The sequence below is a fragment of the Aegilops tauschii genome, chromosome 4 (assembly GCF_002575655.3).
Source record: "Aegilops tauschii subsp. strangulata cultivar AL8/78 chromosome 4, Aet v6.0, whole genome shotgun sequence".
NCBI lineage: Eukaryota > Viridiplantae > Streptophyta > Magnoliopsida > Poales > Poaceae > Aegilops > Aegilops tauschii.
The window spans coordinates 38,974,973-39,002,098 of record NC_053038.3 but is presented as its reverse complement, the minus strand read 5'-3'; the positions used below and the strand labels follow the sequence as shown (position 1 = coordinate 39,002,098).

Sequence of the window (27,126 nt, the reverse complement as noted above, 5' to 3'; positions counted from 1 at the left end):
ACCGCAAGATTGCATTTCGTGATGAACTGATGATCAGTGGGCGCCTGACTGAACCAATAGTATCAGCTGATAGTGTAAAAATTGATCTTATATCCTGGGACGGAGAGATTACTATAATGAATGACCTCTTTGATTCGTAGGATTTTAAAATACATGAACAGAAAAATATAAGATTGGAGTGGCATATCCATTGAAATCCTATAAAATTAGCAAGGAGTGTTTGATGCCACAGAAAAAACAATGAAATTACAAAAGAAGATTAGAGTGGATGTCAGATTTTCTGTGAAATGTAGTACTTCCTCTGTTCCTACATATAAGACGTTCTTTACATAAAAAAATACATATATAACACGTTATTATATTTAGGAATGGAGGGAGTACAAAAATCCATAGAGAAAAATCCTATGGAATCCAATTCAATGAATCAAAGGGCCAATATAGAAAAAATTCCTAAATATTTCAATCCTCCCAAAATCCTACAGAATTCCTTTGAATCAAATGAGCCCTGAGATGTTTTATAACTTTTTTCCGAAACAGATGTTTATGGACATATGTTAGTGTGTTTGTTCACTCATTTCAGTTTATATGTCGTTCATATTGAAATATACAAAACATCTTATATTTATGAACAAAGGGAGTACAATTTTACAACGTGCTGAACCGCTCGATGAAATAATAAACACCCTGTTATGTGCCAATAACTTTTATTTTCAATCAGTTGTTCAGTTTCCACCCAATTAGACACTAACCATCAGGCGTACAGCACTGGGATGCATATTCCTCAGGTGGCAACAAAAATGTTGGCTCCTTAACCAGTTTATGGTCAACTCACTAGCTATAGAAACACATCTTTTGTATCTTTGTCGACAATATCCTACTTCTACTACATCAGGGACGTGTGCTCCCACCAACAAACTCATGTATAAAATTGCGCTACAGAACCGCAAGGCCGCAAGAGCCAGAGAATTTTTTTGTTTGTCATCCACCTGATGGCATGGCCTGCGCACCGGGGCTGTAACAACTGGCGCAAGTCTTCACCGGAAGCTCCAATAGACAAACGCATCAACTTGCATTATTTTTCCTCTCCAGTTTTATTGCCTCGTATGATTTGACAACCTCCTTGAACTCTTCTTCAGCAGTCTCTGCACATAATAAAACGTTAATGGTATTAGTAACTACAACCACAAACAATTGTGTCCGAAGAAACATGGTGTCCGTGAAGAAATTAAGGAAGACGGTAACTACCTCTATTATCTTGATTTTGATCAGGGTGGACCTCCATTGCTTTTGTTCTAAAAGCATTCTGCATATGATGACCCAAAGTCAGAAAACAAAACCACATTGGTCAGGCCTGACACACATACCAAAAAATACTAACATTTCACACTAACAACAATCCAAACATTTTGATGTGTGGAGGTCTAGAGCAACCAAAGTGCACTTCCGATTTTCCAGCCTACTAACTAGTCATACAAGATGCTTTCAATTCCTGATTTTGTGAATGAATCAACTTTTTTATCTAAATATTCGCAAATGTAGCCACCAATATTTTCAAATACTTCTCAACCCAACAAAATACTTAAGGATATACCAGTTCTTAAGAATTTCCAGTAGAAAAGATACAAGGAAATGCGAAGAGAAAACAGAATTGGCACACAAATACTTATCCTCATTCAGAAAAATGGTGGGAAAAAAACTCAAATATTTTTTTATGAACCACATGGTTTTTAAGTCAACCTATTATCAGCTCTCCTCAAAACCACCTTAATACATTGAAAAGCATTTAAAACATTAACTGATTGCTTCACCCAAAGGAGTAGCAATCGAAAAATTGGAGAGATAATTTGGGTTTTCATTGAAGGTTGCTTATCTCGAGTTCTTGATAAAAACACTTGAAAACAAGTGTTTGAACAAACATCAAAGTTCTTAAAGTGAATCCCATGGAAACCCCTTGTTGTCTAAAGAAAATTAATTTGGCATGACAGTCTCCTTAAGGATCTTAAGGTTAGCTTAGATATTTAATCAGCGATGCATGATCAACATAAAAAGATCAACCCCGACTTAATATAGAAGACGATCACGTTAGGTGGGACAAGTTCAAAGTAAACTGAACAGAGGGCTGGAGGGACAATAGGATGACATGATTGCAATACCTTTACTTCTGCATCAGTGTATGGAGTCCCTCGTGATCTATAAAGAAATAACATGGCTTGTCACAAAAAGAAGTATAACTCTGGATAAAATCATCATGTTCATAATTATAATTAGTAAAGAACAAGTTTGGTGTTATAGATGCTTTTCAAAGTACTTCAATTAATATTTTCTTAAGATAGTAACAAACTGGGAACCTCTTTGTTTGAGAAACAAGACAAATATTTTACACAGCACAGCACAGCAATGCAATAATGATCCTGACACCTGATGTCGGACGGCTGCAAGTTGCTTCGTGATGTACCCTGTCAACTTGCTACTACCAAAGGTCCATTAAGGTATGTGGTCCTTGACTCGTAAAAATTGGCATTACTGAAGCAAAGTAAAGGACAGACCCAGTGCATAGAAGCTCCCACACAAGGTGGGGTCTGGGGAGGGATTACTGAAGCAAAGTATGACAGCTTATTTTCTTAAAACAAGTGATCATAGAAGTCAATTCCAAAAAGATCATATTGGTGATACAAAAAAATTGATCATCTGACTGACGTATAATCCAGAACATAGTACACGTAATTAAGGAAGTCAAGTCAATGGATGTTCATATGAAATCCTCTATAGAGCTTGCAAATCTACCAAATGCGTCATCTCCCTTCTTTTGGATTTGCAACATACAATCTGAGGCTCTCATTCAAGTGCACAACGAGTCAACTGATCACTCATAAACACGCATTCCACTTTTAATCCTGTGCAAGGCTACAAAATAAGTCCCTCACAAAGGTATGACCGTGAAGAACCGGCAACCATGCCATAAGCAGATTGAAAGATGAACAGAAATATACAGCTAGAGGTTTAAATAGGCATGAAAATACCTATCAAGACCAAGAACGGTGTAATGATGCGACATAGGATAACCCCTAGGTCCTGCCGGAGTATAAGTCCGCCTATTTTTATTTTCCGAGTTAGGCGTATCTGACTGCCAATACCAGTCATCCCGCGGGATGTAATTATATCCACCTGGGGGCCCATTCTCCTTCCAACTTTCATAACTTTTCCTGAATTTGTTCCTCTCTCGGTTGAAAACACTTTGCATGTGCCTTATTCTTTGCTGGCCAAAATAACAAAAGATCAGCATACTGAAGGAGTAAACAGAGAAAGTAACTCTTAGGGCAATGTTTGAGAAACTAAAATTTGGGGTTAGGACAAGAAGTTACTAATTTAGCACAATGCAATTTCTCATGGATTCACATTACATTTACTGCAGGCAATGTTCTGAGGCAACACACATATATATATAGCGAGCATAATTTCAAAAATTCTAAGTTCTAAAAAGGTAAATAGTGTGAACAGTTCAATGAACTCACAACTCTTTCCTGTTCATCCTCAAATTCCTGCTGCATACGTTGATAATATCTTCTCCTAGCATCGTCACTAAAAGTTCCACCGGTGGAGCTTTTACTTGTCTTCCTCCAAGAAGATGTTGTCTGCACCTTATTCAGCTTTTCACGGAAGAGCAGCAGGAAAAAATAGCATATAAATAAACACTTAGAAGTCAAAAGGCAATGAAAACTGAGCGTATAACTGAGTACAGGATGATAAATTCGTCATCCCCTATTGGTTCTCCCTATGTCTTCGAAGTATAGTTCACATTGGACTAATAACTGAACCAATATAATTCTGGCAATACAAAAGTGAGATCGCTAGATGGTCTATCTTAGTACTAGTATAGGCCAAAGACAATGACGAGAGGCTAACCTTGGCAAAATCTTAAACACCAAACAGTACTAAATTTTAGAGAGCAAGATAAACAGTACTAAATTTTAGAGAGCTAGATAATGATTCTCATCAGAACATTACATCCACCTAAGGACCCTTCTGCTATTTCCCATAAAAAACAACGACCTACTCCCTCCGTTCCTAAATATAAGTCTTTTTAGAGATTCCAATGAGGACTACATACGGAGCAAAATGAGTGAATCTACACTCTAAAATATGTCTATATACATCCGTATGTAGTTCTTATTGAAATCTCTAGAAAGACTTATATTTAGGAACGGAGGGAGTACAAAACATAGTATTGCTGAAGCCTCTAGACATAAAGACAGATTTGGGGTAAACAAGCTAACAACCGCCAATCATGATGATCTAAAATGCCGTTTCCGACAGTCTAGAAGGGGCAAATCGAAGAAGAAATTAACACTGACTTAGTAAGGTACCTGAGTGTAGAACCAATCAACACTTTTACGAACGTGGCCAACCTGTCACAGAGGAAAATACAAATAAAAATGTCAATCAAATGAAATGTAGCAGAAGATACTAAAATACCTTTTATCTTCGAGCAAGTTGAATATCACAAAGATAACAAAGAGGCCAAGCAATTGCCAATAACCTCATATTACTGATAGGTCGTAGCAACACACCTCGCACGCAAGACAGGGAGTGTGGTAGTGCAGTCCTAAGCATAACATTTACCCATTTGCTGTGCTCGTGTAATCTCAAGAGGAGGGCCTTGCTCTGGTTCAAGAGCATTACTAACAGGATTCAAGTCAGGTGCCATGTACTTCAAACAACAGGAGGATGTAAATAGCATAAGAAACGCTAAATCCTTCAGAAGAGCAGCGGTGCTTTCCACAACAGAGTTGATGCGGAATTGTGAATGGTACAGCAGACTGCAGTTAAGCCGGAACTAAATGGAGCAAATCGTCATGGAAGCCGTGATACTAAACGAGCAAGCGAGGCTGCCTGATCACGCACACCGCGATTATTACAAGCCAGAACTAAATGTACCAAGCTAGAACAACGTGAGAGGGGAAGCACTAAGGACGGAGAGGGAGGTGGGGGTTGCTCACGGCGAGGGTCGCGGTGGCGGCGCCGACGAGGCCGAAGACGAGGAGCCCCCAGGCCTTGGAAGGCCGCTCCTCCTGCGCCCTCCCAGCGCCCGCGGATTTCCCCTCCTGCGACTGCGAGGAGGACATCTCCTCCTCCGCGAATTCCTATCTCCCGATTCGAGCTCGACGCCGGGGGGCGCGGGAGGCCAGGCTCATGCTTTCCCGGATCAAACCCCTCTGCCGCTTCGGTTAGCCTCTCCGCCGGCTTCTGCCGCGCTGCGGCGACCGGCGACCTCGGGGTGTGGGGAGGACGATTCGGAGTTGGATTGGTGGGCGGTGCGGGGAGACGGCCGGTGAGGGGAAGGAGGAGACGGGTCGCGGAGCCGCAGCCGAGTGATGGCGTGGCGACGCGTTAGATGAGTGGAATCTCGTTGCTTCGGGCTTTCGGCACACGGGTTCGGTCGGTCGGTCGATACTGTGTTCCGCACGGATAGCGGGATTTCCACGTCCGTTGGATTTTTGGTGGAACATTTCTCATCCGTCCATTGGATGCGCGCGGCTTTGGATTGATAGACTGGGGCTGGGTTTCCTGAAACTATGCTTGGATTAACATGGATTTCGATTTGAATATCTGACCCCGATCGTCAGGGAAGTGGTTATAGGTTGATAGCCACGTTGATCCAATTCAACCCACTTATCCAATCAACTTTATTCAGATCCAGACGGTTTACTCCCTCCGTTCCAAATTACTTGTCGTGGTTTTAGTTCAAATTTAAACTAAAACCATGACAAGTAATTTGGAACGGAGGGAGTACTTCTTATGGAACTTTATATGTTGATTTTTTTAATGCAGAAAGAGGTACTCCCTCCATTCCTAAATATAAGATGTTTTAGATTTTCTCAAATTTGTATGCTCTAGACGCGTTTTAGCGTGTATATTCACTCATTTTAATCTATATGCATCTTAAACATCTTATAATTAGAAACGAAGAGAGTACGTAGCATATTTGATATAGGAAAACACTGGGGTGGTCCGATCTTCACGAGCTAGATGATACGTTGCCCTGGCACAAAGATCAATTGGAACCAAGAAGTAAAGCATTCTATGGAGAACATGTTTTATTTTATTTTTTGAAATGGTCAATCGGGGTCCCACCTGAATATATTTCAAAAGCTAGGAAATGTTACAGAGTTCACAACTGTTGTGAGGAGAGGAACTCACGCCACATACCGGAGTGGCCCTTTAGATTTTCAGACTTAAGCAGATGAGACCAAATAATCAAATCATCGATGATAGCTCTAATAGAAACGGAAGCATCAATGTGAAGCCCTTGAAAAACTTTCTTGTTTCTTGCTTCCCAAATTTTCCTAAGGATGAGAAGTAGCATGAAAGGGCGAACCAAAGTGGGCAATTGTGCTGGTAGAGTTGTGTTCAAGAGATCTCCAATAGGCGTGGTCGTACGGCAGATGTCTGTTGCCCGCCAAATCGTCGAGTTGTTGGGCAAAAGAAAAGAGATGCTCACGGTCTTCAACCAAGTGGCTACATCTTGGACAAGCTTTGGTGTCCAGAATATTTTATGATCTTGATTCGTGACATTTGATGTCATAGTACCCCGTTGCAACCATGGCGCAAAAAACAGATGCAATTGATAAATGAGGCTTCAGCAAGGTGATCCCCAGAGTGCCTCCTGTTGCTGCTTAGGATTGTGTTGACTTTTGTTCGTCTTGAACCTCTTGTTGCTACTTAGGGTAGTGGTGACCTTTTTTCATCTTGAGCCTGCACGCTCCGCTAGGCTTTTGCCCTGTAAGCTACTCTTGATCGTTGAACGTTCAGTGCTTGTACTCTGAATCTTATGTTACGTTGTCTTTGTGTGGGCTTTAATAATTTAAAGCCAGACAACTTTAGCGTCTTCATTCTAAAAAACAAGATGATCCCCTCTCTCAGTTTTTGTTTATTTTGATTGTTAGTGGTCTCGCTGCCCTGTTAAAGAATGACAAGAAAAAAAGGGGAATTTTACATCTCTCAAGTTGTGTCTGCAAGCCCCTAACGATCTCATTTACGTACGCTGCTCTTTTTTAAGGCGGGCACACAACAAGCTAAGCCGCTAATTATGAAATATTTTTATGTTCTCAATGGTCGGCGTAGTCAGAATTTTGGGCCAGGGTGGTCCAAGCAGTATTTTTTTGCCAAGAATGCAACATGTCAAAATACTAATATATAAATTTAACAAGGTCCTATCAACTTATTAAATTTACAGTCAGAACTAAAATTTACATAAAAGAAGATAACACAACTAATTTATCGAGCTAATCCTCGTGGCCATGAAAGTCTTGATTATATCATAATAATTTATTTTGGGGAAAATATATCTCGCGCAATGTTAAACCTTCTTCAAGCCCTGAAAGCGTTAGACAGAAGCAAATTTTTCATCAAAGGGGATGAAAAGGCATACTTTGAATCGAAAAGAGATGAAAAGTTGGTGGTGCTTTTGCCCTGTTGTTTTTGTTGGGGAACGTAGTAATTTCAAAAAAATTCCTACGCACACGCAAGATCATGGTGATGCATAGCAACGAGAGGGGAGAGTGTCGTCCACGTACCCTCGTAGACCGTAAGCGGAAGCGTTATGACAATGCGGTTGATGTAGTCGTACGTCTTCACGATCGACCGATCCTAGTACCGAACGTACGACACCTCCGCGATCTGCACACGTTCAGCTCGGTGACGTCCCACGAACTCACGATCCAGTAGAGCTTCGAGGGAGAGTTCCGTTAGCACGACGGTGTGATGACGGTGATGATGAAGCTACCGATGCAGGGCTTCGCCTAAGCACCGCTACGATATGACCGAGGTGGATTATGGTGGAGGGGGGCACCGCACACGGCTAAGAGATCAATGATCAACTTGTGTGTCTATGGGGTGCCCCCCTCCCCCGTATATAAAGGAGTGGAGGAGGGGGAGGAGGCCGGCCTCCTAGGCGCGCCCCAAGGGGAGTCTTACTCCCACCAGGAGTGGGATTCCACCCCTTCCATGAGTAGGAGAAGGAAGGAAGGAAGGAGGGGAGAGGGGGAAGGAAAAAGGGGGCGCCCCCCCCCCTTCCTAGTCCAATTCGGACTAGAGGGGGAGGGGGCGCGCGGCCTGCCCTGGCCGCCCCTTCCTCTCTCCACCAAGGCCCATGAGGCCCATTACACTCCCCGGGGGGTTCCGGTACTCCGGTATTCGTCCAAACTCTCTCGGAACTCTTCCGAAGTCCAAACATAGTCATCCAATATATCGATCTTTATGTCTCGACCATTTCGAGACTCCTCGTCATGTCCATGATCATATCTGGGACTCCAAACTACCTTCGGTACATCAAAACACATAAACTCATAATACCGATCGTCACCGAACTTTTAAGCGTGCGGACCCTACGGGTTCGAGAACTATGTAGACATGACCGAGACACGTCTCCGGTCAATAACCAATAGTGGAACCTGGATGCTCATATTGGCTCCTACATATTCTACGAAGATCTTTATCGGTCAAACCGCATAACAATATACGTTGTTCCCTTTGTCATCGGTATGTTACTTGCCCGAGATTCGATCGTCGATATCTCAATATCTAATTCAATCTCGTTACCGGCAAGTCTCTTTACTTGTTCTGTAATGCATCATCCCGCAACTAACTCATTAGTCACATTGCTTGCAAGGCTTATAGTGATGTGCATTACCGAGAGGGCCCAGAGATACCTCTCCGACAATCGGAGTGACAAATCCTAATCTCGATCTATGCCAACTCAACAAGTACCATCGGAGACACCTGTGGAGCACCTTTATAATCACCCAGTTACGTTGTGACGTTTGGTAGCACATAAAGTGTTCGTCCGGTATTCGGGAGTTGCATAATCTCATAGTCATAGGAACATGTATAAGTCATGAAGAAAGTAATAGCAAAATACTAAACGATCAAATGCTAAGCTAACGGAATGGGTCAAGTCAATCACATCATTTTCTAATGATGTGATCTCGTTAATCAAATGACAACTCATGTCAATGGCTAGGAAACTTAACCATCTTTGATTCAACGAGCTAGTCAAGTAGAGGCATACTAGTGACACTCTGTTTGTCTATGTATTCACACATGTACTAAGTTTCTGGTTAATACAATTCTAGCATGAATAATAAACATTTATCATGATATAAGGAAATATAAATAACAACTTTATTATTGCCTCTAGAGCATATTTCGTTCAGTCTCCCACTTGCACTAGAGTCAATAATCTAGATTATATAGTAATGATTCTAACACCCATGGAGTCTTGGTGTTGATCATGTTTTGCTCGTGAGAGAGGCTTAGTCAACGGGTCTGCAACATTTAGATTCGTATGTATCTTGCAAATCTCTATGTCGCCCTCCTTGACTTGATCGCGGATGGAATTGAAGCGTCTCTTGATGTGTTTGGTTCTCTTGTGAAATCTGGATTCCTTTGCCAAGGCAATTGCACCAGTATTGTCACAAAAGATTTTCATTGGACCCGATGCACTAGGTATGACACCTAGATCGGATATGAACTCCTTCATCCAGACTCCTTCATTTGCTGCTTCCAAAGCAGCTATGTACTCCGCTTCACACGTAGATCCCGCCACGACGCTTTTACTTAGAACTGCACCAACTGACAGCTCCACCGTTCAATATAAATACGTATCCGGTTTCTGACTTAGAGTCATCCGGATTAGTGTCAAAGCTTGCATCGACGTAACCATTTACGATGAGATCTTTGTCACCTCCATAAACGAGAAACATATCCTTAGTCCTTTTCAGGTATTTCAGGATGTTCTTGACCGCTGTCCAGTGATCCACTCCTGGATTACTTTGGTACCTCCCTGCTAAACTTATAGCAAGGCACACATCAGGTCTGGTACACATCATTGCATACATGATAGAGCCTATGGCTGAAGCATAGGGAACAACTTTCATTTTCTCTCTATCTTCTGCAGTGGTCGGGCATTGAGTCTGACTCAACTTCACACCTTGTAACACAGGCAAGAACCCTTTCTTTGCTTGATCCATTTTGAACTTCTTCAAAACTTTGTCAAGGTATGTGCTCTGTGAAAGTCCAATTAAGTGTCTTGGTCTATCTCTATGGATCTTAATGCCCAATATGTAAGCAGCTTTGTTAGAGATATATTTGGGATACTTGTATTTGGTAGTCTAGGATTTGTAATCCGTCTCCTACCTTATCTCCAGGAGAGGCGTCTTGCCCTCCAAGTCTTGTACTCAATATATACTCGCCCTCGAGGCTCAATAATACATCCATCATATTTCGCAACAATCCCTCTCTCTCCCTTCTAACATGGTATCAGCCTAACCGATCCAAACCCTAGCCGCGCCGTCGCTTCCGCTCCGCGCCGCCCCCGGGGCGGTCGGTCTCCATGATCGCCGCCGGGGGCTGCGCCGCCCGTACCTAGGGTTCGTCCGCCGGCCGTGCTGGCCGGCTGCCCTAGAGAGTCTTTTTCCCGAGCCCTTGCTCCGGGTTTTTTCGCTCTCTCGCCGGTCATTTTTTGATCGGCATTTTTCTTTGTGGTTTTCCGATCTATTCTTGATCGGTTTGCGTCGCCCGCCGCCGCCGTCGATCCCCGTGCGCCTCTCCTCCGACCCCGGCGCGACCAGCCGGCCTCTCCTCCGACCGGGCGGCCACGCGCGCCGAGGCGGCCCGTTCGGGCCAGCCGCCGTCCGCGCGTCAGTCCGCCCGTCGCCCTGCGTCGGTCGTCACCGCCCTGTTCCGACCGGGACACCTGCATCGCCGCGACCCGGCGGCCTCGCGCCATGTGTCGGCCAATCATAGCCGACGCTCGCGCGCCGGCCCGCCCATCGATCCACGTCACCCGCCTCCGCCGCGTCTGCACGGCGGCTCGGCGGTCTACCTCGCCGGCCTCGTCCTCGGCTGCATCAGGCTCGTCGGCCGCCTCAACTCGGGCGCCGCTGCTCCGTTGGTCGCTCGGGCCTCGCTGCCCGGGCGTCGGCGCTGCTTTGGTAGCCCGGGTGCCGGTGCAGACGTCCCCCGCCGTCCGTCGTCGCCGGCCTCATCCCGGACTCCGCCGCCACCACTCCTCCATCGAGCGGCGTCCCTGACGTCGCACGCGATCGGCTTGATCATCCGCTCGCCGCCGCGATCCGCCTCTTCTACGCCGCGCGACCGACCTGGCCCGTCGGTTACGCGCGCCTCCGCAGGTCCCGTGAAGATCGTCCCCGAGTTCAGCGCGCCTCTCCATCGATCGAGCATCGGGCTGCCGCTGCGTCGCCCCGTCGGGCCGCAGCGCTGCCGCCCCATGGTTCTCCTCGCGGCTGCATCGACTCGTGCTTCGCCGCTGCGTCGCCCCTTCGGGCCGTAGTGCCGCGATATGCGGTCCCCGCCGCCGCCCCGAGGCCGTCCCCGCGGTTGCACCGACTCGCGAACCGCCGTTGTGTCGCCCCTTCGGGCCGCAGCATCACGGCCCGCGGTCCCCGCCGCCGCCCCGAGGTCTTTCCGTCGTCGCCCCGACCTGCCTGCCGCCGCTGCGTTGCCCCTTTGGGCCGTAGCGCCGCGGCCCGCGGTCCACTCCGCCGCCACCGCGCGTCAACCTCCCGTGGTATGCACCGCGCCGTCTCCCTTGGCGCGGGAACGCCACCGTCCGAGCCGGTCTTCGTCACGCTGTCAGGGTTCTTCGCCTACTTCGATCACCGCCGCCGCACTCCTAACCTAGCCGCCGCCGCCGCTCTTCTTTGGCCGCCGCCGCGGCTACCTCCGTAGTTGCCGCCGCCGCCCGTCCACCCCACTTCGTCTTCGTCCAGCACCAGCTCGTCGCCAGCGTCGCCGTCATCTACCCCGACCGCTTCATTTACTCCGACAACCGCGGGCGACATTGGCCCCGCGCCGATTGGCGCCGCAACCGTCGTCGAGTCCTTCTCTGCTGGCCTCTCCGACCTCTTCGACATGGCGTACAGGTCGTGCAGGTCCCAGTCTACGCATGCCCGGTGCTGGCAACACCGCCGCGTGCCTTCGTCCACGACGTGTCCTCGGGCCTGGCAAGCCAGGTGCGGCTCTTCGTCAACTTCGTCTTCGACCGTCTACGCATGCCCGGTGCTGGCAACACCGACGCGTGCCTTCGTCTATGATGTGTCCCCGGGGTTGGCAAACCCGGCGCGACGCGTCGTCAACACCATTCTCCTTCCTGGCGCATCACTTCTTCGACACCACTGCGCCCATGACTAACTCGGCGCCTCCTTGCGCCTGCGGCTCCACGGCGACTCCCTCGACACCGGCTACCCCGACTCGACATCGACCACGGCGTTCTTCGCAGGGCTACCTCGACCACGGCTACACCACCCTACGCTCTCGGCTACATCGACATCGGCACAAAGGGCTATCATCCGCTTGAGCAACTCGTCGGCTTCCTCTACAGTCAACGCGTCCGCGAAGCGACACCGTCCACGACGCTCCCGCTAGGACTGCGGGGGGATGTCAGTCCGTCGGCTGCTATTCTCTCCAGTCTGACCGTCCGCGACGCTCCTGTTGTTCGCAACGCTAACGCTACGACTGCGGGGGGATGTTAGAGATATGTTTGGGATACTTGTATTTGGTAGTCTAGGATTTGTAATCCGTCTCCTACCTTATCTCCAGGAGAGGCGTCTTGCCCTCCAAGTCTTGTACTCAATATATACTCACCCTCAAGGCTCAATAATACATCCATCATATTCCGCAACAATCCCTCTCTCTCCCTTCTAACAAGCTTCACCGAGGTCTTTCATTGAAAAACACTTATTCAAGTATCCTCTTATGCTATCCAGAAATTCTATATCATTTCCAATCAACAATATGTCATCCACATATAATATTAGAAGTGCTACAGAGCTCCCACTCACTTTCTTGTAAATACAGGCTTCTTCAAAAGTCTGTATAAAACCATATGCTTTGATCACACTATCAAAACGTTTATTCCAACTCCGAGATGCTTGCACCAGTCCATAAATGGATCGCTGGAGCTTGCACACTTTGTTAGCATCCTTTGGATCGATAAAACCTCCAGGTTGCATCATATACAACTCTTCTTCCAGAAATCCATTCAGGAATGCAGTCTTTACATCCATTTGCCAAATTTCATAATCATAAAATGCAGCAATTGCTAACATGATTCGGACGGACTTAAGCATCGCTACGGGTGAGAAGGTCTCATCATAGTCAACTCCTTGAACTTGTCGAAAACCTTTCGCAACAAGTCGAGCTTTGTAGACATTTATATTACCGTCAGCGTCTGTCTTCTTCTTGAAGATCCATTTATTCTCGATGGCCTGCCGATCATCGGGCAAGTCAACCAAAGTCCACACTTTGTTCTCATACATGGATCGCATCTCAGATTTCATGGCCTCAAGCCATTTTGCGGAATCTGGGCTCATCATCGCTTCCTCATAGTTCATAGGTTCGTCATGGTCAAGTAACATGACTTCCAGAACAGGATTACCGTACCACTCTGGTGCGGATCTTACTCTGGTTGACCTACGAGGTTCGGTAGTAACTTGATCTGAAGTTACATGATCATCATAATTAGCTTCCTCGCTAATTGGTGTAGGAGTCACAGGAACTGATTTCTGTGATGAACTACTTTCCAATAAGGGAGCAGGTACAATTACCTCATCAAGTTCTACTTTCCTCCACTCACTTCTTTCGAGAGAAACTCCTTCTCTAGAAAGGATCCATTCTTAGCAACGAATGTCTTGCCTTCGGATCTGTGATAGAAGGTGCACCCAACAGTCTCTTTTGGGTATCCTATGAAGACACATTTCTCCGATTTGGGTTCGAGCTTATCAGGTTGAACCTTTTTCACATAAGCATCGCAGCCCCAAACTTTAAGGAACGACAACTTTGGTTTCTTGCCAAACCACAGTTCATAAGGTGTCATCTCAACGGATTTAGATGGTGCCCTATTTAACGTGAATGCAGCCGTCTCTAAAGCATAACCCCAAAATGATAGCGGTAAATCAGTAAGAGACATCATAGATCGCACCATATCTAGTAAAGTACGGTTACGACGTTCGAACATACCATTACGTTGTGGTGTTCCGGGTGGCGTGAGTTGCGAAACTATTCCGCATTGTTTCAAATGAAGACCAAACTCGTAACTCAAATATTCTCCTCCACGATTAGATCGTAGAAATTTTATTTTCTTGTTACGATGATTTTCCACTTCACTCTGAAATTCTTTGAACTTTTCAAATGTTTCAGACTTATGCTTCATCAAGTAGATATACCCATATCTGCTCAAATCATCTGTGAAGGTGAGAAAATAACGATACCCGCCGCGAGCCTCAACATTCATCGGACCACATACATCAGTATGTATGATTTCCAACAAATCTGTTGCTCGCTCCATTGTTCCGGAGAACGGCGTTTTAGTCATCTTGCCCATAAGGCATGGTTCGCAAGTACCAAGTCATTCATAATCAAGTGATTCCAAAAGTCCATCAGAATGGAGTTTCTTCATGCGCTTTACACCAATATGACCTAAACGGTAGTGCCACAAATAAGTTGCACTATCATTATCAACTCTGCATCTTTTGGCTTCAATATTATAAACATGTGTATCACTACTATCGAGACTCAATATAAATAGACCACTCTTCAAGGGTGCATGACCATAAAAGATATTACTCATATAAATAGAACAACCATTATTTTCTAATTTAAATGAATAACCATCTCGCATCAAACAAGATCCAGATATAATGTTCATGCTCAACGCTGGCACCAAATAACAATTATTCAGGTCTAAAACTAATCCTGAAGGTAGATGTAGAGGTAGCATGCCGACTGCGATCACATCGACTTTGGAACCATTCCCCACGCGCATCGTCACCTCGTCCTTAGCCAGTCTTCGCTTAATCCGTAGTCCCTGTTTCTAGTTGCAAATATTGGCAACAGAACCAGTATCAAATACCCAGGTGCTACTGCGAGCATTAGTAAGGTACACATCAATAACATGTATATCACATATACCTTTGTTCACCTTGCCATCCTTCTTATCCGCCAAATACTTGGGGCAGTTCCGCTTCCAGTGACTAGTCCCTTTGCAGTAGAAGCACTTAGTTTCAGGCTTAGGTCCAGACTTGGGCTTCTTCACTTGAGCAGCAACTTGCTTGCCGTTCTTCTTGAAGTTCCCCTTCTTCCCTTTACCTTTTTCTTGAAACTGGTGGTCTTGTTGACCATCAACACTTGATGCTCCTTCTTGATTTCTACCTCCGCAGCCTTTAGCATCGAAGAGCTCGGGAATTGTCTTATCCGCCCCTTGCATGTTATAGTTCATCACGAAGCTCTTGTAGCTTGGTGGCAGTGATTGAAGAATTCTGTTGATACGTCTCCAACGTATCTATAATTTATGAAGTATTCATGCTATTATATTATCTGTTTTGGATGTTTATGGGCTTTACTAAACACTTCTATATTATTTTTGGGACTAACCTATTAACCGGAGGCCCAGCCCAAATTGTTGTTTTCTTGCCTATTTCAGTGTTTTGAAGAAAAAGAATATCAAACGGAGTCCAAACGGAATGAAACCTTCGGGAGAGTTATTTTTGGAACGGAAGCAATCCAGGAGACTTGGAGTAGACGTCGGGGAAGCTTCGAGGAAGCCACGAGGCAGGAAGGCGCGCCCTACCCCCTGGGCGCGCCCCCACCCTCGTGGGCCCCTCGTGGCTCCCTTGACCGACTTCTTTCGCCAATATATGTCCATATACCCTAAAAACATCGAGAAGCAGAAGAGATCGGGAGTTCCGCCGCCGCAAGCCTCTGTAGCCACCAAAAACCAATCGGGACCCTGTTCCGGCACCCTGCCGGAGGGGGGATCCCTCACCGGTGGCCATCTTCATCATCCCGGCGCTCTCCATGACGAGGAGGGAGTAGTTCACCCTTGGGGCTGAGGGTATGTACCAGTAGCTATGTGTTTGATCTCTCTCTCTCTCTCTCTCTCTCGTGTTCTTGATTCGGCACGATCGTGATGTATCGCGAGCTTTGCTATTATAGTTGGATCTTATGATGTTTCTCCCCCTCTACTCTTTTGTAATGGATTGAGTTTTCCCCTTGAAGTTATCTTATCAGATTGAGTCTTTAAGGATTTGAGAACACTTGATGTATGTCTTGCATGTGCTTATCCGTGGTGACAATGGGATATCACGTGATTCACTTGATGTATGTTTTGGTGATCAACTTGCGGGTTCAGTGACCTTGTGAACTTATGCATAGGGGTGGGCACACGTTTTCGTCTTGACTCTCCGGTAGAAACTTTGGGGCACTCTTTGAGGTTCTATGTGTTGGTTGAATAGATGAATCTGAGATTGTGTGATGCATATCGTATAATCATACCCATGGATACTTGAGGTGACATTGGAGTATCTAGGTGACATTAGGGTTTTGGTTGATTTGTGTCTTAAGGTGTTATTCTAGTACGAACTCTATGATAGATCAAATGAAAAGAATAGCTTCGTGTTATTTTACTAAGGACTCTTGAATAGATCGATCAGAAAGGATAACTTTGAGGTGGTTTCGTACCCTACCACAATCTCTTCGTTTGTTCTCCGCTATTAGTGACTTTAGAGTGACTCTTTGTTGCATGTTGAGGGATAGTTATATGATCCAATTATGTTATTATTGTTGAGAGAACTTGCACTAGTGAAAGTATGAATCCTACGCCTTGTTTCCTAGCATTACAATACCGTCTACGCTCACTTTTATCATTAGTTACCTTGCTGTTTTTATATTTTCAGATTACAAATACTCATATCTATTATCCATATTGCACTTGTATCACCATCTCTTCGCCGAACTATTGCACTTATACAATTTACCATTGTATTGGTGTGTTGGGGACACAAAAGACTCTTTGTTATTTAGTTGCAGGGTGATACGTCTCCAACATATCTATAATTTTTGATTGTTCCATGCTATTATATGATCTGTTTTGGATGTTTATGGGCTTTATTAAACACTTTTATATTACTAGCACACATGCCCGTGCGTTGCAACGGGATAATAAAACTACATGCATCTGACTCAATATAAGAATGGATCAAGACCCCACATGTCCATATTCTCTAGTTCAACACGATACCCTTTAATTAGAGCCAACCCGTTATATTCTCTTTTATTGACATGTGCCCACAATTTCCTTCAATTATAATTAACCTCCATATTCTCTTTTATTTGCACATGGAAGCTACCACCGTTAATAATTTATTTTTATTTTTTAGTCAACCGTTAATAATTTATGGTGTCCCTTATTCTGAACAAGCCGACTTAGTTCGATATGCCCGATGCGGAGCAGGCCCAATATGGGTGTGATCGAACTCACGACCTCAAAGGCCAAGTACGAGCAGTCCCACATGTTAGTAGCCACTCAAACAAACCCGTCCTGCTAACCAATATTTAGGGTGAATATTTAAGGATATACTGCAATGTCAGATTCAAAACGTTTTTTTTTCATTTTTTATACTTTTCAGAAAAAATCATAACTATGAATTGCTAAATACACTTGGCAACATGAATAATTCTCCAAATTGCGAGCATTTTTTTCAAAACCATACATTTAAAAATACACTTACAAAAAATTTGAACGGAACATTTTTTGAAATTAAACGACATTTCTTAAAAGGATGAATCTTTTGTAAAAATATGAATTTTTTTAAATTTGTGAACAATTTTAGGAAATGGAAAATCTTTTGAGTAGAAAATGTCTTTTCACTGCAAAACTTATTTTCAATTTTTGAACATCTCACTAAACCAAGAATATTTATAAAATTTCTAACATTTGTTAAATGCAATTTTAAATGTTGAACAAATTTGGAGAAACCCAAACAATTTAAAAAAATGGGAAACAATTTTCCATTTTTGAAACAAAAATTGGAACGAGTAAATTTAAAAATTGCACACATTTTTGAAACAGGAACACAATTTTGGAATTCGTAACACGGACTACGGAATATACTTGGGAACGTGAACAATTTTCCAAATTACGATCACTTTTGTTGAAAATTCCGTACATTTTTGGAAAAAATAAGAACGAAAAGTTTCAACGGAAATTCACATACATTTCTTAAAAACATGAACCTTTTAAAAATACGATTTTTTTAAGTTGTGAACAAAATTTGAAAATAGAAACATATTTTGAACATTCAGAAGAATTTAAGAAAATGTGTTTCTTTAATGAAAACATATTTTTAATTTTTGAACATATCGGTAAATATTTTCAAATGTGGAACATTTTTCAAATGCATTTTATTAAATATTGAGCAATATATCAAAATAACAACATTTAAAAAAATGTGAATAATTATTAAAATTTTGAAAAAACTTTGAAGCGACAAATTTTTTTCCAAACATTTTCTAAAATTGGAACACCTTTTTGGAATTCGTAACTTTTGAAGAAAATTTGAATAAGAAATGAAATTCGAAACATTTTTAGAAAATTCCGAATTTTAGAGAAAAGGAAAAAATATACTTGGAATGGTAAAAATAAAAAATAAACAGAAATAAAAACAGAAAGAAACAGAAGAAGAAAAATAGAAACAAAACACAGAAAAAAATGAGTGGGCCAGTCTTGGCGCCTTGTGCGTATGTTGAACTATTTACTGCTCTGTACAGGAAATAGGATTTTGTGTTGTTGCGTGGGAAGGAAAAAATAAACGTGAATATTTTCAAATGTTGAAAATTGGTCAAATGCATTTTATTAAATATTGAGCAAATTTTAAAAATACACACATATAAAAGATTGGGAATCATTTAAATGAAATTCGAAACATTTTCTGAAAATTTTGAATTTTCGAAAAATGAAAAAATATAGACTTGGTACGGTAAAAATACAAAATTAACAGAAAATAAAAAGAGAAAGAAACAGAAGATGAAAAATAGAAACAAAACACAGATACAAAATGAGTTGCCCAGTCATGGTGCCCTATGCGTACGTTGAACTATTTGCCGCTCTGTGCGGGAAATAGGATTTTGTTTGTTGTTGCGTGGGCAGGAAAAAATGGGCGGACTTTACTGGGCCATAGCGCGCGCGGCCCATGAACGTAGATCTGGACAAATCTTTTTCTTTTGCTAATAGACGGCCGTACAAAAGTTTAGTACCACCTCGGATAGGGAAAAAATTTATTTTATTAGTGAACGGATGAAAAACTTGGAGAAACGCACCTTGCTTTATTAGTAGGTATAGATATAGATTTTTGGGACTAACCTATTAACCCAGAGCCCAGTGCCAATTTATGTTTTGTCCCTTGTTTCAGTGTTTCGCAGAAAAAGAATATCAAACGAAGTCCAAACGGAATGAAACTTTCGGGAGAGTTATTTTTGGAACGGAAGCAATCCAGGAGACTTGGAGTGTACGTTAGGAAAGCAACGAGGTGGCCACGAGGCAGGGAGGCCCGCCTGCCCCCTGGGCGCGCCCCCACCCTCGTGGGCCCCTCGTGGCTCCCCTGACCGACTTCTTTTGCCTATATATATATATATACTAAAAACTTCGGGGAACAGAATAGATCGGGAGTTCCGCCGCCGCAAGCCTCTGTAGCCACCAAAAACCAATCGGGACCCTGTTCCGGCACCCTGCCGGAGGGGGGAACCCTCACCGGTGGCCATCTTCATCATCCCGGCGCTCTCCACGACGAGGAGGGAGTAGTTCACCCTCAGGGCTGAGGGTATGTACCAGTAGCTATGTGTTTGATCTCTCTCTCTCTCGTGTTCTTGATTTGGCACGATCTTGATGTATCGCGAGCTTTGCTATTATAGTTGGATCTTATGATGTTTCTTCCCCTCTACTCTCTTGTAATGGATTGAGTTTTCCCTTTGAAGTTATCTTATCGGATTGAGTCTTTGAGGATTTGAGAACGCTTGATGTATGTCTTGCATGTGCTTATCTGTGGTGACAATGGGATATCACGTGATTCACTTGATGTATGTTTTGGTGATCAACTTGTGGGTTCAGTGACCTTGTGAACTTATGCATAGGGGTTGGCACACGTTTTCGTCTTGACTCTCCGGTAGAAACTTTGGGGCACTCTTTGAAGTACTTTGTGTTGGTTGAATAGATGAATTTGAGATTGTGTGATGCATATCGTATAATCATACCCACGGATACTTGAGGTGACATTGGAGTATCTAGGTGACATTAGGGTTTTGGTTGATTTGTGTCTTAAGGTGTTATTCTAGTACGAACTCTATGATAGATTGAACGGAAAGAATAGCTTCGTGTTATTTTACTACGGACTCTTGAATAGATCGATCAGAAAGGATAACTTTGAGGTGATTTCGTACCCTACCATAATCTCTTCGTTTGTTCTCCGCTATTAGTGACTTTGGAGTTACTCTTTGTTGCATGTTGAGGGATAGTTATATGATCCAGTTATGTTATTATTGTTGAGAGAACTTGCACTAGTGAAATTATGAACCCTAGGCCTTGTTTCATAGCATTGCAATACCGTTTACGCTCACTTTTATCATTAGTTACCTTGCTGTTTTTATATTTTTAGATTACAAAAACCTATATCTACCATCCATATTGCACTTGTATCATCATCTATTCGCTGAACTAGTGCACCTATACAATTTACCATTGTATTGGGTGTGTTGGGGACACAGGAGACTCTTTGTTATTTGGTTGCAGGGTTGCTTGAGAGAAACCATCTTCATCCTACGCCTCCTACGGATTGATAAACCTTAGGTCATCCACTTGGGGAAATTTGCTACTGTCCTACAAACCTCTGCACTTGGAGGCCCAACAACGTCTACAAGAAGAAGGCTGTGTAGTAGACATCAAGCTCTTTTCTGGCGCCGTTGCCGGGGAGGTGAGTGCTTGAAGGTATATCTTTAGATCTTGCAATCGAATCTTTTTGTTTCTTATTTTATCACTAGTTTAGTTTATAAAATAAAACTACCAAAAAAATGGAATTGAGTTTGTCTCATACGCTTCATCTTTTTAATATCTTTCGTGAGTATGATGGAAAGGAAAATTGTGCCAAAGTGTTAGAAGAAGAATGCATTAAAATATTTGGCTCTAATCTTTGAATGATGAGCATGATTGCAATATTGTTAGTATGAACTCCTTGAATATCCATAGTACTAATACTGATTGCACCAGTCATGATGAAAATATCTCTTATAAGCATGTCTATTTCTGTGGAGTGCATAGAGTTTGCAAATACATACCAAAAAGGGAAGATAGATTTTGTAAGAGGCACAAGCACTTAGAAACTAAATGGTTGCAAGAAAGGCTAGATGATTGTGCTGAAAGATTCAATATTTTTCCCCATCCTTGTGAACTTTTCAATGAACATGGTCATTTAAAGCTCCAATGCTATTTGTTTCATGATCAAATCATGTCCAAAAATTGTGATAACTTGATTACCCTTGAGCATCATAAAGAGCTTAGTCTTCTTTTGGGGTATGAAGAAATGAAACATATAACTGAGGGTATTCCAAAATTTAATCTTGATAATTTCTTGATTTTGATCTAGAGGAAAATTATATGTATTGTGCGGTGAATTTCATTGAAAATCCTTATATTGCCAATTACATAAATAAAAGAAAACAAATAGAATATGAAGAGAATACTAATGAAAGGGAAGAGACTTCCCAATATCCTCCTATTATTTCTTATGATGAATTAGGGAACGAGGAGGACCTTTCTATTCAACCAATCTCATTAATAAGGAGCTCCAAAAAGAGGATTGAACCCACACATGATGTGAAGAAGAAAAAGAAAAGACGGAAAAACAAAGGTAGAAAGGTATCTCTCCCAAATGATGTTGCTCCTATTACTCATCGTGATGATGATAATTGCTATACTATTGGTGCTATCCATACTATTAATGATGAGAGTGATTATGCTTATGATATGAAAAGGCCCAAGCTTGGGGATGCTATGTTTGATGAAGATGATGTTTTTGAGAATATATTTGCTGCAATTAATGTTTGTCCCAAGCTTGGGGATGCTATGTTTAATGAAGATGATATTTTTAGTCTCCCAAGTTTTGATATGCAAATTTATAATGATGATAGCATGCCTCCTACTTATGATGATTATATTGATGAAAGTGGGTTTGGAAGAGTGTCAACTTTAGGAAGTAATGATCCCACTATTTTGGAGGATGTTGAATCTTATTATGATAATTATGAAAGTGGATTTGAAGAGGTCATGACTTTATTTAGTAATGATTCCACTATCTTGGAAGAGGTTTCAATTGATTATGATGAGAACAAAGTTGCTACTTATGATGATTATTGTGATGAAACTTATGCTATAAAAAGTAGTGATGATTATATTTATACAACTTGTCATGATTATGATTACCCTTTTTCTGAATATTATTCTTTTAATGTGGAAACAATTTATAGTATTCGAGTGTCTTATGATACTCCCACTATTCTGAATGAGAAGAATTTTGCTTATGTGGAGAGTAATAAAAATTCTATGCTTGTAGATCATGAAAAGAATGTTTTAGGTGCTGGTTATATTGTTTAATTCATTCATGATGCTACTGAAAATTATTATGATGGAGAAATATATGCTTGTAGGAATTGCAATAATATCAAGTTTCCTCTCTATGTGCTTAAAGTTTTGAAGTTATGCTTGTTTTGCCTTCATATGCTAGTTGATTATTGTTCCCATAAGTTGTTTGCTCACAAAATCCCTATGCATAGGAAGTGGGTTAGACTTAAATGTGCTAGTCATATTCTTCATGATGCTCTTTTTATGTTTCAATTCCTATCTTTTATGTGAGCATCATTGAAATCATCATGCCTAGTTAGGGGCGTTAAACGATAGCGCTTGTTGGGAGGCAACCCAATTTTATTTTAGTTTTTTGCTTTTTGGTTCTGTTTAGTAATAAATAATCTATCTAGACTCTGGTTAGATGTTGTTTTATGTTTTAATTAGTGTTTGTGCCAAGTTAAACCTATAGGATCTTCTTGGATGATAGTTATTTGATCTTGCTGAAAATTCCAGAAACTTTCTGTTCACGAAAACAATTGTTAAAAATTACCAGAACGTGTTATAATATTGATTCCAATTGCAGCAGATCAATAAACAAATTATTTAGGTCGTCCTATTTTGGCAGAATTTTTAGAGTTCCAGAAGTCTGCGTTGGTTACAGATTACTACAGACTGTTCTGTTTTTGACAGATTCTATTTTTAGTGTGTTATTTGCTTATTTTTATGAATCTATGGCTAGTAAAAGAGTTTATAAACCATAGAGAAGTTGAAATACAGTAAGTTTAACACCAATATAAATAAAGAATGAGTTCATTACAGTACCATGAAGTGGTGTTTTGTTTTCTTTCGCTAACGGAGCTTACGAGTTTTCTGTTGAGTTTTGTGTTGTGAAGTTTTCAAGTTTTGGGTAAAGATTCGATGGACTATGGAATAAGGAGTGGCAAGATCCTAAGCCTGGGGATGCCCAAGGCACCCCAAGGTAAAATCCAAGGACACCAAAAAGCCAAAGCTTGGGGATGCCCCGGAAGGCATCCCCTCTTTCGTCCTCTTTCGTTCATCGGTAACTTTACTTGGAGCTATATTTTTATTCACCACATGATATGTGTTTTGCTTGGAGCGTCATTTTATTTTATTTTGTTTTGCTTGCTGTTTGAATAAAATACCAAGATCTGAAATTCTTAAATGTTAGAGAGTCTTCACATATTTACATAATTATTCGACTACTCATTGATCTTCACTTATATCTTTCGGAGTAGTTTGTTGTTTGCTCTAGTGCTTCACTTATATCCTTTAGAGCACGGCGGTGGCTTTATTTTGAAGAAATATATGAACTCTCATGCTTCACTTATATTATTTTGAGAGTCTTTAGAACAGCATGGTAATTTGCTTTGGTTATGAATTTAGTCCTAATATGATGAGCATCCAAGATAGGTATAATAAAAACTTTCATATAAGTGCATTGAATACTATGAGAAGTTTGACTCTTTATGATTATTTTGAGATATGAAGATGGTGATATTAGAGTCATGCTAGTGGAGTAGTTGTGAATTTGAGAGATACTTGTGTTAAAGTTTGTAATTCCCGTAGCATGCACGTATGGTGAACCGTTATGTGATGAAGTCGGAGCATGATTTATTTATTGATTGTCCTCCTTATGAGTGGCGGTCGGGGACGAGCGATGGTCTTTTCCTACCAATCTATCCCCCTAGGAGCATGCGCGTAGTACTTCGTTTTGATAACTAATAGATTTTTGCAATAATTATATGAGTTTTTCATGACTAATGTTGAGTCCATGGATTGTACGCACTCTCACCCTTCCACCATTGCTAGCCTCTCTAATACCGCACACCTTTCGCTGGTATCATACACCCACCATATACCTTCCTCAAAACAGCCACCATACCTACCTATTATGGAATTTCCATAGCCATTCCGAGATATATTGCCATGCAACTTTCCACCGTACCGTTTATTATGACACGCTCCATCATTGTCATATTGCTTTGCATGATCATGTAGTTGACATTGTATTTGTGGCAAAGCCACCATTCATAATTCTTTCATACATGTCACTCATGAGTCATTGCACATCCCGGTACACCGCCGGAGGCATTCATATAGAGTCATATTTTGTTCTAAGTATCGAGTTGTAATTCTTGAGTTGTAAGTAAATAAAACTGTGATGATCATCATTATTAGAGCATTGTCCCAGTGAGGAAAGGATGATGGAGACTATGATTCCCCCACAAGTTGGGATGAGACTCCGGACTAAAAAAAAGAGAGGCCATAAAAAAAAGAAAAGGTCCAAATAAAAAAAATGAGAGAAAAAGAGAGAAGGGACAATGCTACTATCCTTTTACCACACTTGTGCTTCAAAGTAGCACCATGATCTTCATGATAGAGAGTCTCCTATGTTGTCACTTTCATATACTAGTGGGGAATTTTCATTATAGAACTTGGCTTGTATATTCCAATGATGGGCTTCCTCAAAATGCCCTAGGTCTTCGTGAGCAAGCGAGTTGGATGCACACCCACTTAGGTTGTTTTTGAGCTTTCATACACTTATAGCTCTAGTGCATCCGTTGCATGGCAATCCCTACTCACTCACATTGATATCTATTGATGGGCATCTCCATAGCCCGTTGATACGCCTAGTTGATGTGAGACTATCTTCTCCTTTTTGTCTTCTCCACAACCACCATTCTATTCCACCTATAGTGCTATGTCCATGGCTCACGCTCATGTATTGCGTGAAGATAGAAAAAGTTTGAGAACATCAAAAGTATGAAACAATTGCTTGGCTTGTCATCGGGGTTGTGCATGATTTAAATATTTTGTGTGATGAAGATAGAGCATAGCCAGACTATATAATTTTGTAGGGATAGCTTGCTTTGGCCATGTTATTTTGAGAAGACATGATTGCTTTGTTAGTATGCTTGAAGTATTATTGTTTTCATGTCAATATTAAACTTTTGTTTTGAATCTTATGGATCTGAATATTCTTGCCACAATAAAGATTATATTGATAAATATGTTAGGTAGCATTCCACATCAAAAATTCTGTTTTTATCATTTACCTACTCGAGGACGAGCAGGAATTAAGCTTGGGGATGCTGATACGTCTCCAACGTATCTATAATTTTTGATTGTTCCATGCTATTATATTATCTGTTTTGGATGTTTATGGGCTTTATTAAACACTTTTATATTATTTTTGGGACTAACCTATTAACCCAGAGCCCAGTGCCAGTTTATGTTTTTTCCCTTGTTTCAGTGTTTCACAGAAAAGGAATATCAAACGGAGTCCAAACGGAATGAAACTTCTGGGAGAGTTATTTTTGGAACGGAAGCAATCCAGGAGACTTGGAGTGTACGTCCAGGAAGCAACGAGGTGGCCACGAGGCAGGGAGGCGCGCCTGCCCCCCTGGGCGCACCCCCCACCCCCGTGGGCCCCTCGTGGCTCCCCTGACCGACTTCTTTCGCCTATATATATCCATATACCCTAAAAACTTCGGGGAACAGAATAGATCGGGAGTTCCGCCGCCGCAAGCCTCTGTAGCCACCAAAAACCAATCGGGACCCTGTTCCGGCACCCTGCCGGAGGGGGGAACCCTCACCGGTGGCCATCTTCATCATCCCGGCGCTCTCCATGACGAGGAGGGAGTAGTTCACCCTCGGGGCTGAGGGTATGTACCAGTAGCTATGTGTTTGATCTCTCTCTCTCTCGTGTTCTTGATTTGGCACGATCTTGATGTATCGCGAGCTTTGCTATTATAGTTGGATCTTATGATGTTTCTCCCCCTCTACTCTCTTGTAATGGATTGAGTTTTTCCTTTGAAGTTATCTTATCGGATTGAGTCTTTAAGGATTTGAGAACACTTGATGTATGTCTTGCATGTGCTTATCTGTGGTGACAATGGGATATCACGTGATTCACTTGATGTATGTTTTGGTGATCAACTTGCGGGTTCAGTGACCTTGTGAACTTATGCATAGGGGTTGGCACACGTTTTCGTCTTGACTCTCCGGTAGAAACTTTGGGGCACTCTTTGAAGTACTTTGTGTTGGTTGAATAGATGAATCTGAGATTGTGTGATGCATATCGTATAATCATACCCACGGATACTTGAGGTGACATTGGAGTATCTAGGTGACATTAGGGTTTTGGTTGATTTGTTTCTTAAGGTGTTATTCTAGTATGAACTCTATGATAGATCGAACGGAAAGAATAGCTTCGTGTTATTTTACTACGGACTCTTGAATAGATCGATCAGAAAGGATAACTATGAGGTGGTTTCGTACCCTACCATAATCTCTTCGTTTGTTCTCCGCTATTAGTGACTTTAGAGTTACTCTTCGTTGCATGTTGAGGGATAGTTATATGATCCAGTTATGTTATTATTGTTGAGAGAACTTGCACTAGTGAAAGTATGAACCCTAGGCCTTGTTTCCTAGCATTGCAATACCGTTTACGCTCACTTTTATCATTAGTTACCTTGCTGTTTTTATATTTTTAGATTACAAAAACCTATATCTACCATCCATATTGCACTTGTATCACCATCTCTTCGCCGAACTAGTGCACCTATACAATTTACCATTGTATTGGGTGTGTTGGGGACACAAGAGACTCTTTGTTATTTGGTTGCAGGGTTGCTTGA

General features: G+C 42.2%; 1 protein-coding gene across 1 annotated transcript; it reads right to left on the bottom strand.

Moving 5' to 3' along the window:
• Positions 1-687: 687 nt before the first annotated feature.
• On the bottom strand, positions 688-5,402 carry LOC109784036 (uncharacterized). The gene is made up of 7 exons (XM_020342640.4): positions 4,998-5,402; positions 4,365-4,406; positions 3,513-3,647; positions 3,021-3,256; positions 2,154-2,190; positions 1,246-1,303; positions 688-1,142 (listed from the first exon to the last, which is right to left on the bottom strand). The coding sequence occupies exons 1-7, from the start codon at positions 5,121-5,123 to the stop codon at positions 1,063-1,065; spliced, it is 714 nt and encodes a 237-aa protein (XP_020198229.1). The 5' UTR covers positions 5,124-5,402; the 3' UTR covers positions 688-1,062.
• Between the last annotated feature and the right edge of the window lie 21,724 nt (positions 5,403-27,126).